Here is a 14,044-nt window from a genome sequence, read left to right as displayed (position 1 = left end):
AAACTCAAAATTAGTGGAAGAAATTAAGTAAAGATCAGAGCAGAAATAAATGAAATTGAAATGAAAACAAAAACAATAAAATAGATTGACGAAACAAAACTTTTTTTTTTTTTTGGAGACAGAGTCTCACTCTGTCACTCACGCTGCAGTGGTGTGTGATCTTGGCTCACTGCAACTTCCACTTCCTGGGTTCAAGTGATTCTCCTGCCTCAGCCTTAAATTACAGGCATGTGCCACCACACCTGCTGAATTTTTATATTTTTAGTATAGACAGGGTTTTGCCATGTTGGCCAGGCTGGTCTTAAACTCCTCACCTCAAGTGATATACCTCCCTCGGCCTCCCAAAGTGCTGGGATTACAAGTGTGAGCCACCGTGCCTGGCCAAAAAGTTTGTTTTTTGAAAAGATAAACAAAATCAACAAACCAAGACAAAGAGAGGAGACCCAAATAAAATCAAAAATGAAAAAGTAGACATTACATTGGATACCACAGAAATTCAAAAGATCATTACAGCCTACTATAAGCAACTATATGCTGATAAGTTGGAAAACCTAGAAGAAATAAATTCCTAGACACATACAACCTACCAAAATTGAACCATGAAGAAGTCTAAAACCTAAGTAGACCAATAACAAGTAATGATATCAAAGTCATAATTAAAAGTCTCCCAGCAAAGAAAAGCCCAGGACCCAATAGCTTCACTGCTGAATTCTACAAACATCTAAAGAAGAACTAATACCAGTCCTGTTAAGAAAAATAGAGGAGGAGGGAATACTTCCAACTCATTCTATGAAGCCAGTGTTACCCTGATACAAAACCAAACAAAGACACGTCAAAAAAAAAGAGAAAACTACAGGCCAGTATCTGTGGTGAACATTGATGCACGTTTGATTCTCCACTGCGCTCCAGCCTGGGCAAAACGAGCGAAACTCTGTCTCAAAAAAAAAAAAAGAAAAAAATAAAAAGAAAAACATAAACTCTGTTACAAATTCACATGCAGTTGTATATTTATACTCAGCAATAAAAATGAACAAACTACTAGATGGATTTTAGAAACATTATGCTTAGTAAAAGCTATACACAAAAGAATTCCCAATCAATACATTTATATGAAGTTCTATGGTGAAAAAATTTAGGATAGGGTTTGCTTCTGGAGTAGGGGAAGGGATTGAGTTGAAAGGGTCATGAAAGAACTTTCTGAGGCCTGGCGCAGTGGCTTAAGCCTGTAATCCCAGCACTTTGGGAGGCCAAGATGGGTGGGTCGCTTGAGGTCAGGAGTTTGAGACCAGGCTGGCCAACATGGTGAAACCCCGTCTCTACTAAAAATACAAAAATTACTGGGTATGGTGGCGGATGCCTGTAATCCTAGCTACTAGGTAGGCTGAGGCAGGAGAATTGCTTGAACCCAGGAGGCAGAGTTTGCAGTGAACTGAGATTGTGCCACTGTACTCCAGCCTGGGTGACACAGCGAGACTCCGTCTCAAAAAAAAATAACTTTCTCTGTTGATAATGTTCTGTACCTTGATGGGGTTGGGTCATACAGTTGTGTGCATTCATCAAAACCCATTGAATATTATACATAAGATTTATGCAATTTATTATATGTAAGGTTTATCTCAAGGAAAAAAGTTTTGAAAAATGTGATTTTGATGCAGGTGATCTGAGCACCACACTTGAGAACTACTGGGTTTGACTAACTTCAGGAATAGTTTTTCCATAAAAGCATAATAATTCAGAGATTACTAATGTAATCCTTTGGCATTCAAAAACTAATGGAGCCAAAATATTAATGGAGCCAGGTGCAGTGGCTACAAGCACTTTGGAAGACTGAGGCGGGAGGATTGCTTGAGGCCAGGAGTTAGAGAGAGAGAGAGAGAGAGAGAGAGAGAGAGACTAGCCTGGACAGCATAGTGAGATCCCATCTCTACAAAAAATTAGCTGGGAATAGTGGTGTGTGCCTGTATTCCTAGCTGCTTAGGAGGCTGAGGTGGGAGGATCACCAGAGTTTGAGAGCTAAGAGTTTGAGGCTGCAGTGAGCTGTGATCATGCCACTGCACACCAGCCTGGATGACAAAGCAAAATCCTGTCTCTAAAAACATTTTTAAAAATTAAAAAAAAATTTTAATGACACTTTAAATATTTTAAAGCATATATTTGTAGTTATGTAAATATTATATTAAAAATGTAATTTATTAATAAACTAATTATTAAGTGGACAGGGATTTATGAAAATATTGTATAGTTCTTTTCCAATAGATGCTTTTTTTTTTTAGCATCAGGAATGCAATTTTAGTAGCTTGAAAATTGTACCTATAAATAATTTTACATTGAGATGGATATTCATAATGGCATTTGGTAAACGGGATGATTTTGATTTACAGTTGTCTTCCTCTTTCAGTTAAATTCCTGGCTTTCACCCGAGTGCAGAGAATGTTTACTTATGTGATAGACCCTTAGTGTCATTGACTTTAAGATTTTAGATATTGGTTATTATGGACTGAGCCCAGAAAAAAAATATTCTTGATGTTTAGACAACTAGAACTTTTACTTTATGTACCTTAATTATGTGTGAAATTATCTGCAGACTTTCAAAAGGGCTGCAGGGGAAAGGCTGGAACTAGGGTATTGGTCAGATGCTTGAACTTTCACCAATTAAAGATAACTGCCTGTGTTTCCAGCTTTTTCCTATCAGAATCACCTGGGGCACTTATTAAAATTCAGATCCCTCTGTTGAAGTTTCTAAAACTTTTTCTGTACCTAAAAAACCAAAAACAAAAAAGAAAGAAAGGAAGGGAGCGAGGGAGGAAAGGAGGGAGAAGGGAAGGGAAGGAGAGGGGAGAGTAAGGGAGGGGAGGGGAGGGGAGAAGATCACCCAAGGAGATTGTTGAAAGTGCAAATTCCTGGGCCCTACCCAGACCTCTCAATTGTCATGTTTGGAATGAAGCCCCCAAATTTACATTTTTAAAGAACACATACAATGCAAAGGTCTGAGGGCTGTCTTCCTAGTGTCACTGCCTTAGGGGAAGGTCCCTATGTAAGTTTTCAGGCACTCTTAAAAGAGAGAAGTAGGAGGTAGGAAATTGAAGGAAAGATAATTTTAGAATTGAGGACAGAAGTTAGGGTAAGACCCAAGTGGAGGACTTTGAGTAACCAGCAGCTAGTGAGGACCTAAGGTACAATGAGCATGCATAGGAGAAAAGAGAGAATCCCCTCTTGGGGACCATCCATTGGCTGTAAGACTACCATCTTTGTGGGGGTGGAGCATTGGTAACCAATAGGAAAGTGACTTTTGAGAGCAACTGCATTGATTTGCTTTCAAGTGTGGGGAGAAAATTCAGGATTATCCTTCGTGGGACTAAAAATCTGCTTGCATGCCATAGGTTGTCAGCCCTTGCCTTACGCGGTGCTAATGGACACCTAGCAACTATAAACATTCATTGATTTTTCTCTTGTGTAGTAAGAAGAAAGCATAACTCATAGACCATCTTCTGGCAGAAGATGATACATTTGGATCAGAAACGGGAGGCATTGGAAGCCAGGAATCAAAAGTGAAGAAACTCTGCAAGCCCTTAGGTGAGAAGGTCATAGGGATTATTCATTTACTTCTTTAATTACATGTTCCCCACCATCACCATATGGTTACCTAACGTGAGCTCATTGCTTTTAGGCTGATAGGTACTTCACAAATGGTAGGGAAAAGGTGGAATAGGAATAAGCTGCTGGACATGGGTCTTGTTGACACATTTCTCGACAGGCTGCTTCAGTCAGTACTTTCTGTCATCCCCTTCCTGCATTCATGTCTACTTATTTCCCAGGACCCTTCTCCCTCCTCCCTAGGGCTAAAGTTAACCTGAAATATCTCACTAACATTTAAAGCTAACGTTTATTAAATCATTATTACTACTAGGTAACGTGGTCTTGTGCTGTCCCTGCAAAATTTCATTCCCTGCTCAGAACAATCCAATAATGTAATACTGTTATTATGATTCACGGTGTAGATAAAGCACCTGAGGTTCTGAAGGTCTGTAACTTGCCCAAGACCTGACAGCTAGGAAGTGGCAGAAACAGATTTTAAACTCATGCTTTCTGACTTCATACTTGCTACTTTTTCTCTCTCTCGGAGAAAAAAATGGGAAACCACACTTGCACCTCCTCCAGTGTACCACAGCAGGTATCCCAACTTGGTAGACTCATTTTGAAAGGTTGTTGATATGGTTTGGCTGTGTCCCCATCCAAATCTCATCTTGAATTGTAGTTCCCATAATCCCATGTGTCATGGGAGGGGCCCAAGTGGGAGGTAATTGAATCATGGGGGCCGTTACCCTCATGCTGTTCTTGTGATAGTGAGTGAGTTCTCATGAGACGATGGTTTTATAAGGGGCTTTCCTCACTTTGCTCGCCACTTCTCCTTCCCGCCGCCATGTAAAGAAGGATGTGTTTGCTTCGCCTTCCACCATGATTTCCTGAGGCCTCCCCAGCCCTGAGGAACTGTGAGTCAGTGAAACTTCTTTCCTTTGTAAATTACCTAGTCTTGAGCATTTCTTCATAGCAGCCTGAGAATGGACTAACACAGTAAATTGGTACTGGGAGTGGGGCACTGCTAAAAGGATACCTGAAAATGTGAAAGCAACTTTGGAACTGGGTAACAGGCAGAGGTTGGAACAGTTTGGAGGGCTCAGATTAGAAGACAGGAAAATGTGGGAAAGTTTGGAACTTTGTAGAGACTTGGAGGGCTCAGAAGAAGACAGGCAGATGTGAGAAAGTTTGGAACTTCCTGGAGACTTGTTGAATGATTTTGACCAAAATGCTGATAGTGATGTGGACAATGAAGTCCAGGCTGAGGTGGTCTCAGATGGAGATTAGGAACTTCTTGGAGACTAGAGCAAAGGTGACTCTTGCTATGCTTTAGCGAAGAGACTGGAAGCATTTTGCCCTGCCCTAGAGCTGTGGAACTTTGAACTTGAGAGAGATGATTTAGGTTATCCGGTGGAAGAAACTTCTAAGCAGCAAAATGTTCAAGAGGTGACAGAGCACCATGATTGTTAAGTTTCCAGAGGCCTTCTCCAGCACTGTGGAACTGTGACTCAATTAAACCTCTTTCCTTTAAAAATTACCCAGTCTCATGTATTTCTTTATAGCAGCATGAGAACGGACTAATACAGTTGTCAATCTCTGGGATATAAAAGCATCACAGCTTTCATTATGAAATTTTTGAAAGTCAGAGAAGAGAATGAAATCACCAAAATATCACTACCCTTACTTAACTATGATTAATATATTAATGTATTTGCTTTCTGGCCTTCTTCATATATGTATATATTTTCCAATAGTGCATGTATTATTTAGTAGCCTGATAATTGAAATATATATAGAATTTTCATACCCAGATTTTAATGACAGTCAAATGATAATATGAGACTTCTAGCAGTTTGAAGTTAATGCCCAACAAATGAGTGAATGAATGAATGCCTGCTTTCATGTATGGAATATTACATGTTTGTGCTCTTGTCACATTTGGTTTTTTTGTGTTCAGAGTAGGGAACCATTGTTTTAGTTTAAATTCTGTATAACACTTCACATGAACAAATAGCATACTCTCTCAACTCAACTATGTTCTACCTATCTTTCCAGCTCTTGCTCAAATTCACATCCCCTTTAAGCTTTTCTTGATTTCTAAGCCTGCAGTGATCTTTTTCTACTCAAATTTTCTCAAGCAGTTTCTGGCTATACCTCACATTTGATATTCACTATTTTCTACGTTTGCTAATTATAGTACTTTTATGCTATTTTCTTATACTTATCTGCAACACCTAATCCAATGCTTTTCAATGTCAATTTTATTTTTTAGCATTTTAATATTCAAATCAAATTGCTATTGATCAATTTTTATAAGATTCTAGAATGACTAAGCTTTCTGGTGTGTCTTTCTATCCTTTTGTAGCTGTACTGTAACCATGCCAGAAATGACAGAGAATGAGACGCCTACAAAAAAGCAGCACAGGTATGTATCCACAGCCCCAATATAATATGCTTTGGGCAGATAAGAAGCAGAATTAGTTCCTATTTTGCTACATAGGTAGTCCTTAGAGAACTTTTATTTAGATACCTAGGAAATTATTACTCTCCAAAAATATTTGTAGATAAATACAGATTTACTGAAAAAGGTATATGGTTAAAAATTATCTGTCCTGGCCGGGTGTGGTGGCTCACGCCTGTAATCCCAGCACTTTGGGAGGCTGAGGCTGGCGGATCACCTGAGGTCAGGAGTTCAAGACCAGCCTGGCCAACATGGTGAAACCCCGTCTCTACTAAAAATACAAAAATTAGCTGGGTATGGTGGCATGTACCTGTAGTTCCAGCACTCGGGAGGCTGAGGCAGGAGAATTGCTTGAACCTGGGAGGCAGAGGTTGCAGTGAGCCAAAATCACGCCACTGCACTCCAGCCTGGGTGACAGAGACTCCATCTCAAAAAAGAAAAAAAATTATCTGTTCTTATTCTACTAGCAGTATAACAAGAATGACTCTCAGTAGTCAGTCAAATCTATGTTAAATATTTTGTTTCTAATGACATTTTCACTTGCCTATAGTATTAATTTTTGTATATCCTAAGTTCATTTAGGCTCTAGTCAGTTTGAATAGACATTTTGTGACATTATAATCCATTAATGGTAATATGCATATCAGAACAATGTTACTTCTGGTTCTTTGTATAACCTTTTTTTCTGAGTTTCTAGCACCTTTAGCAATGTTTCTGCTTAGAATTGCATGGCCAATGGTTCTACTAATATTAAAATCACGATTCTCTTTCCTTACCAAATAGCTATTAGAGAATGCTAATGTTTTGAGTAATTGTGTATAAAAGGGAAAGTCAATGCTTTTAGTAGATTGGCTCTCAAGAAAATTTAAGAGTTTGGACAACCTAAGGTACACAAGTACAAGATAGCTCAGATGCCACTTGTCTGTGCACGGGTGCTGTTGGCTGCCACATCTCCCTCCCTAGGGATACAAAATTACTCTCTGCTGTTGCTTCTGTCTCCTGCACACGCACACCCGTACTGGTCCAGATGACAGGACAAACATCAGAAATCACCTACTTGGCACATCACTTCGTGAATTTACCAGCACCTAAGTTACATTTTGAAATAGTTAATTAAGCTTTTCAGTGATTGATTCATTTCCCAACCTGTGACTTCTGGGTATGGAAGAATAGAGAGTTGTAGTTACCTCCAGAAATTGTGGTTTCTAAATTTATATTGAGGTTCTCTGCCATTAGATTTTCATACCATAATATATATTAAGGAAATGTTTCTTCAGATTGTTTCTTATTGCTGCAACAAATACAAATTCATAAAATTTATTTTTATGATTCTTAAAGTATCAAATGGTAAAAATACTTTCCCATTATTTTCATGTTACCTTTTATCTGTACTTTTTATTTCAGAAAGAAAAACCGGGAGACACACAATGCAGGTAGAAACGATTTAAATTTTACCTGTTAGCATTTTTTGCATTCAAAATGAAATCATACTGCAGTTGATTAGAAGTTTTTGTGTTATAAGCAAGGAATCATTATTCATTATGTTTTAGGAAAATGTTCCCTTATTGTTTTTAATTGACAAAATACTCCCTGAGTCTCATGAAGATGGCTTGCTTATCATCTTCTGATTCATAGTCTATTTAGATAATTTAAGAGATTACTGTATCCCTGGAGCTAGTGTTTTAAGTGATTTTACCTACCAAGGTAGTCCAGATATTATTCTCCTAGATAGTATGGAGGGTATGTATCTTTGCAGCAATTCCTGAGGGAGCTGGCTGCCTAGAGGTATAGCTAAGAGATGAGCAGCAGGCTATAGATCCTAAAGGGCCTTGTAATGTGAACAGTCTTAAATTAAGTTCTGGAGTCCTCAATTATAGGAAAAAGTATAGAAAATAAATATTGGATTTTATCTCAAATATTGAAATTACAGGCCAAAGCCAGATAAACATCTATAAAATTAATAGTGCATACATTTGGAATTTGGCACACTGTATCTATAAATGATACCTTCCTTTGTCTAAGGAAAGGACCCTTGGGAAAATTTTATCTATGGAAAAGTATGTTGAACACTGGTGGGATATTGCTGTTTCTCAGAATGTGGAGTTTATTGCCTTTGAAACTCCATTTTTCAGCAGGGGGTAAAAAGTTAATGTTGACTTTTTTTTTTAACCTCCATGCATTACAAAATCTGCTCTTAGAAACCAACAAATACTATTATTAGAGAATTCAGAGGAAAGGTAAGCACAGTTTATTGCTTTGATTTTTTTTTTGCTGTATAAATTAATGTTTTTGACCATAAGAGCTAATCTTTTTTATTGGAATCAGCTGTCACATGGTGCCATAGATATGTGCTTATAGGCTGATTGTGGTGGCTCATGCCTGTAATCCCAGCACTTGGAGAGGTTGAGGCAGGTGGATCACCTGAGGTCAGGAGTTTGAGACCAGCCTGGCCAACATGGCGAAACCCCATCTCTTCTAAAAATACAAAAAATTAGCCGGGTGTGGTGGTGCGTGCCTGTAATCCCAGCTACTTAGGAGGCTGAGGCAGGAGAATCGCTTGAACCTGGGAGGCGGAGGATGCAGTTAAGCAAGATCGTGCCATTGCACTCCAGCCAGGGTGACAGAGTGAGGCTCCATCTCAAAAAAAAAAAAAAAAAAAAAAAGAAAGAGATGTGTTTACCATAGCTTACTTACTAAGAAAGACTAATTAGGTGTCATTGAAAAGGATGCTAGGCCAGGCGTGATGGCTCATGCCTGTAGTTCTAACATTTTGGTAGACCAAGGCAGGAGGATATTTTGAGCCCAGGAGTTCAAAACTAGCCTGGGCAACATAGGGAGACCCCGCCTCTACAAGTAATAAAAAAAAATTAGCCAGGCATGGTAGTGCATGTCTATGGTTCCAGCTACTCTGGAGGCTGAGGTAGAAGGATTGCTTGAGCCTGAGAGGTCAAGACTGCAATGAGCTGTGATTGTGCCATTGCACTCCAGCCTGGGCAACAGAACAAGACCTTGTCTCAAAAAAAAAAAAAAGGGAAAAGAAAAAAGGAGAAAAGAAAGAAAAAAGGATGCTCTTACTGCTAGATCATAAAGCAAAAAATATATATATTTTGCAAAACACATCACACCCATGCTACTGAAAGATCATCTACTTAGAAGCACTGGAATCCTTTGTTAAAAAGGAATGTTTTAGAAAACTTTGTAATAGAAAATAGCCAATACTAATGTTTCCACTTACAGAGTCTTACAGAAATTATTTGTATAATGTCTCCTATCCTTTGACCCCTTTTAAATTTGTAACACATAAGCCTGGAACATTTCACAGTTGATTGAGAAGCTGTCAGTTGCTTTGTTTCTTTGATGGGAAAGATCCAACATAGCCAAAGTGGAGAGTCCAGATCCCAGATCCCATAGAGAAAACCAAACCAATACTCTTTCTTATCTATTTTAAGTCATAGCTAATAGCTGTTTCTATATCAAAAAGGCCCAGTAGTCATCCAAAAAGGTGTTTTAAGGTTCTTTAATCTGCCTAGAAAAGTCTCATTTGCCCATTTGCCATAAAGAGGCAGCTTTCTAATAACTTGTTAGTGGATTCTTTAAATTTGATTATCATTAAAATCTCTAGTGATTACTTGAACTATAATAGAATTATGGCCTAGTAGTAATGAAATATTAGCAATTCCTATTTGTTTTTAATTTGAAAGTAATTATTATCAATGATGGTCTTTAAAATTTTAAGGTCTGGTGCAGTGACTCAGGTCTGTAATCCCAGCACTTTGGGAGACTGAGGTGGGCAGATAGCTTGAGCTCAGGAGTTTGAGACCATCCTAGGCAACATGGCAAGACCCTGTCCCTACTAAAAATACAAAAAATATAGTTGGGCATGGTGCTGCATGCATGTGGTCCCAGCTGTTCGGGAGGCTTGAGCCCAGGGAAGGGGCTGAGGGCAGGAGATTGCAGTGAGCTGAGATTGTACTGCTGCACTCCAGCCTGGGGAACCCTGTCTCAAAGAAAAACAAAATGCTAATAAAAGTATTGCTTATGTAGATTTCTATAACACTAGACTTAAAAAATGACATCTTAGACATTTTACTTATTATAGTTATTTATAATAGATAATGTTTGATAAGCCCTTCCCCTTCCCCTTCCGCTCCCCTTCCCCGTTCCCTTTTTTTTTTATTTTTATTTTCAGACAGAGTCTCATTCTGTCGCCCAGGGTGAAGAATAGCAGCATGATCTCAGCTCACTGCAGCCTCCATCTCCTGGGTTTCAAGCAATTCTCCTGCCTCAGCCTCCCGAGTAGCTAGGACTACAGGCGTGTGCCACCACGCCCAGCTACTTTTTGTATTTTTAGTAGAGATGGGGTTTTGCCATGTTGGCCAGGCTGGTCTTGAACTCCTGACCTCAGGTGATCCACCCGCCTTGGCCTCCCAAAATGCTGGGTTTGCAGGTGTGAACCTTCACGCCTGGCCATTGATAAGCATTTCTTAGGGATTTCTTTACCTAAAACTTCTTTACCCTGGTTGAATGAGGGCACTTTGACTAAGTAGTGTAAGGTTTGATAAACGAATTTTCTCCCATCTAGTGGAGAGGCATAGAAAGAAGAAAATCAATGCTGGGATAAACAGAATAGGAGAGCTGATCCCATGTTCTCCTGCCCTGAAGCAGGTAAGAAGTCTACTCATATCTTCATTCATTACTTATGAACAGACAATTCCCTAAGTTGTTTTGGTGCTTAGAATGATTATTTTTGTTGCTGTTTCTATGTATGGTTCTTTTGAAATTAATAATTTCCTTGTTTTAATTCTTCCCATTCTTCCAACAATCTTTTAGTACAGTTTCTTCATGGTCAAATGTACCATATAATTTCTAGACTCTTCAGATTTCTCTTGATTACTAAATTAATCATATGACTGTTTACATATATGCCACTCTATTTGCAAGGCATTTTTTCGTTTTGTTTTCCTGCCAATGCATGTTCTTACTCCTTTTAAATTCTTACTTAGAATCTTCCAAGGATCTTTTTAAAAATTTATTCTCCATGCCCTCTTATCCCCCAGTAGTACTTAAAATCTCAGCTTAAAGTATGACAGTGTTCTCTAATGAAGATACCTTTTTGTTCCTTCTAATAATGAGGATAAAGCGTGCTCCACTGAAAACAAAAAACAAAAAATTGAAACAATATGAAAGGCATAAAAAGGTTTAAAAAATAAATTGATATCTTACTCCCAAGCAATAATCACTATTATAATGTTGTAATTAAATGAATATATGCAAAAAGTTAATAAGACACATAGCAAACAGCACTAAAAAGCTTAAAACAACAAACATTCATCTCCTACCTGCTTCCTAACCCCAACACAGCTCCTTAGAGGCAAATATTCTCAACCGTTTCTTCTGTGTATGTGTTTTTTTTTACTGTTATATTTCTAAATAGCATACTTATGTTGCTGTGTCTGAATTTTTCAATTTTAGGTATTATCTATTGACTCGTTGTTATGCTTTTCCCCTGGCTTCTCCTTCTTCAGTCCTTCCATTATAATTCTATCACTTTTGGTTAAATTGGTATTCAGTTTTTATGCTTTTAAAACTGTAAATATTATTCATGGTTGAGCCAAGGAGTGTACTATTATATTTCATTTGTTGCTTTTGTTTTTGGGTGGAGTAAATAATTACCTCATAGTTTTCAATTTGCTTAATTTTTCATATACTTATCTTAATCCTTCTGATACTTCCAACCATCTCTTAGTAGAGTTTTCTATAAGGTCAAATATACTACATAATTTTCATTTGCCATTTTCTTTCTTCAAGACTTTACTTCTGGAACCCTCTGTTCTCTTTTTCATTCTCAACCAGTTGGCCTCTTCCAGCTCTTCTGTTTTTAATTGCAGCTCTTATATTTTTAATTTCCAATAGTCTTTTTTCTTATTCTCTGTTCCTTTTCCTACCATATATTTGTGGATACAATATCTTCTCACCTCTGAATAGTATATGTAGGTTTTTTCCTGAAGTTTTTTTCTGTTTATGTTTTTTTCCTCTGATTTCCTTTTTTCCCCTTTTTGTCTCATCTTTTTTTGAGGGAGTTTTCCTTAAATGTTTAGTGACTTGAAGCTGTTTTTTTCATACTTGAGAATGAGGCATTAAAAAGCTGATTGAATAGGTTTGTCTTTTGGTGGCCCTAAGTGTTGCATGATTAGAAGCTATGCTAGTTTTATTGTTCTCGTTGTGGAACTAAAACATATCAGTATTTGTCATTTTTTTTTTTGTGGGATAGCTATTAATTTTTTTATTTTCTTGAAGAAGAACCCATCAGTCTCCTGCCTGGGAGTGGGACTGGTAGGAAGAGGAAGAGGTTGCTATTAGTTCTGGGAGCTGGATGGGGGTTAGGGGGCTAGAGAGTCTTGTGCTGTAGTAGGCAGAGTTTTACTCTACCCCACTGTTTCCACTTGGGACCCTCGTCTTGTCCCCTTTTGTGCCAAGTATCCCTGAGGTTGAAATTCTCTGGTTCAAATTTCACAGAAAATAAACTTGTCTCCTGTGGTTTGGGCAGGAAGGGAAAGTCATCAAGCTGTGTAGAATATGTGCGTGGGGGCAGGGTAGGGGGTGGTTCTTATTACTGCTTTATTAGAAGTCTTTCAGCCACTTCCCCTCTATTTTATCCCCCAGCTCACTCCACCTTCTGTAGAGGCTGGTGGTTCTCAGTGTTGAGCCTTCCCAGGATGTCAAAGGAGCAAATCAGCTTGCTTCTCTATGTTATCTCCCTTGGAAAGGACTTACTCTTCATTTCCTTTCATTCTTCCCTATAGGATGGACTTAGACTTCCATATATGGTTTTTTTGTTTGTTTGTTTGTTTTGAGACAGTCTCACTCTATTGCCTAGGCTGGAATGCAGTGGTATGATCTCGGCTCATTGCAACCTCCGCCTCCCAGGTTCAAGTGATTCTCTTGCCTCAGCCTCCTGAGTAGCTAGGATTACAGGTGCATGCCACCACGCCAGGCTAATTTTTGTATTTTTAGTAGAGATGGGGTTTTGCCATGTTGGCCAGGCTGGTCTCAAACTCCTGACCTCAAGTGATCCACCCACCTCGGCCTCCCAAAGTGCTGGGATTACAGCACCCGGCTCCATATATGTATTTTTCAGCCTTTTTAAAAATTGTGCTTTCTGTTTCCTTGACCACAATGGCACACACTATGCCTTCTAATTTGTTTTTCTTTCTCCACATCTCAATGGAAGGTAGCTACTCAGTAAACATAGATGTTTGCCCAGGAAAATCTTACTTTCCTGCTCTTGGCTTTCATCCCTGCGAGTTTCTCTGAAGAAAGGAAACCATAACCATTTACTTCCTTGGTGTTCTAGAATGTGCAAAGGAAGTCAGTATTTGGCTATCAGAAGTAGAGCCAACTAAGATTTTCTTCACAGGCTTTGGGCCCTGTCTGCAGTAGAGGGACAGGTGGCTGGGAATTATCAGGTTCTGCCTTTGTTCAGATTATTGTTTTTAAAAAGAACAATATTATTTTTCTCTTAGTAGTAAATAATTTCCTGGGTTTATGTATTGGGTCTCTGTTGGGACTCATTGTAAATAACTCAGAATTATAAATTGCCAAACAAAGGACTAAATCACAGTGATTCCTACATGAAAAGAGTTATCTACAAAGTACCAGAGATAGCTAATAATATATATCCTGGAGTAGAGGTTAAATATTCATTGCAACATTCTTGATAGCTAAAGGATAAAAACCAGAAATGACTGTTAAGGTATCTTAAATATTTATCAATAATAGACTGGTAAATAAAATAAATACAGTCATTAGCAACAATAAGTAGTCCGGGCGCGGTGGCTCACACCTGTAATCCCAGCACTTTGGGAGACGGAGGCAGGCAGATAATGAGGTCAGGAGATCGAGACCATCCTGGCTAACATGGTGAAACCCCATTTCTACTAAAACAACAACAACAACAACAACAAATTAGCCCGGCATGGTGGCGGGCGCCTGCAGCTACTCAGGAGG

The 14,044-nt window shown here is 38.6% G+C and overlaps 1 protein-coding gene across 3 annotated transcripts in view; it reads left to right on the top strand.

Annotated features, from left to right (window-relative positions):
- The window catches only part of USF3 (upstream transcription factor family member 3), a 47,891-nt gene that overhangs the window by 15,614 nt on the left and 18,233 nt on the right, over nt 1-14,044 (top strand). Inside the window, exons 2-5 of one of the 3 annotated variants that reach the window (XM_054480695.2) lie at nt 3,458-3,573; nt 5,942-6,001; nt 7,442-7,470; nt 10,620-10,702. In XM_054480695.2, the coding sequence (XP_054336670.1) occupies nt 5,955-6,001; nt 7,442-7,470; nt 10,620-10,702 (159 nt within the window). In that variant the 5' untranslated portion in view covers nt 3,458-3,573; nt 5,942-5,954. Of the gene's footprint in view, nt 1-3,457; nt 3,574-4,275; nt 4,491-5,941; nt 6,002-7,441; nt 7,471-10,619; nt 10,703-14,044 lie in introns of those variants that run through there. The other 2 variants (XM_063661645.1, XM_054480696.2) reach the window with 2 other exon arrangements.

The sequence above is a fragment of the Pongo pygmaeus genome, chromosome 2, assembly GCF_028885625.2.
Source record: "Pongo pygmaeus isolate AG05252 chromosome 2, NHGRI_mPonPyg2-v2.0_pri, whole genome shotgun sequence".
In the NCBI taxonomy this organism is placed as follows: Eukaryota; Metazoa; Chordata; class Mammalia; order Primates; family Hominidae; genus Pongo; species Pongo pygmaeus.
This window is presented reverse-complemented; position numbering and strand designations above follow the sequence as displayed.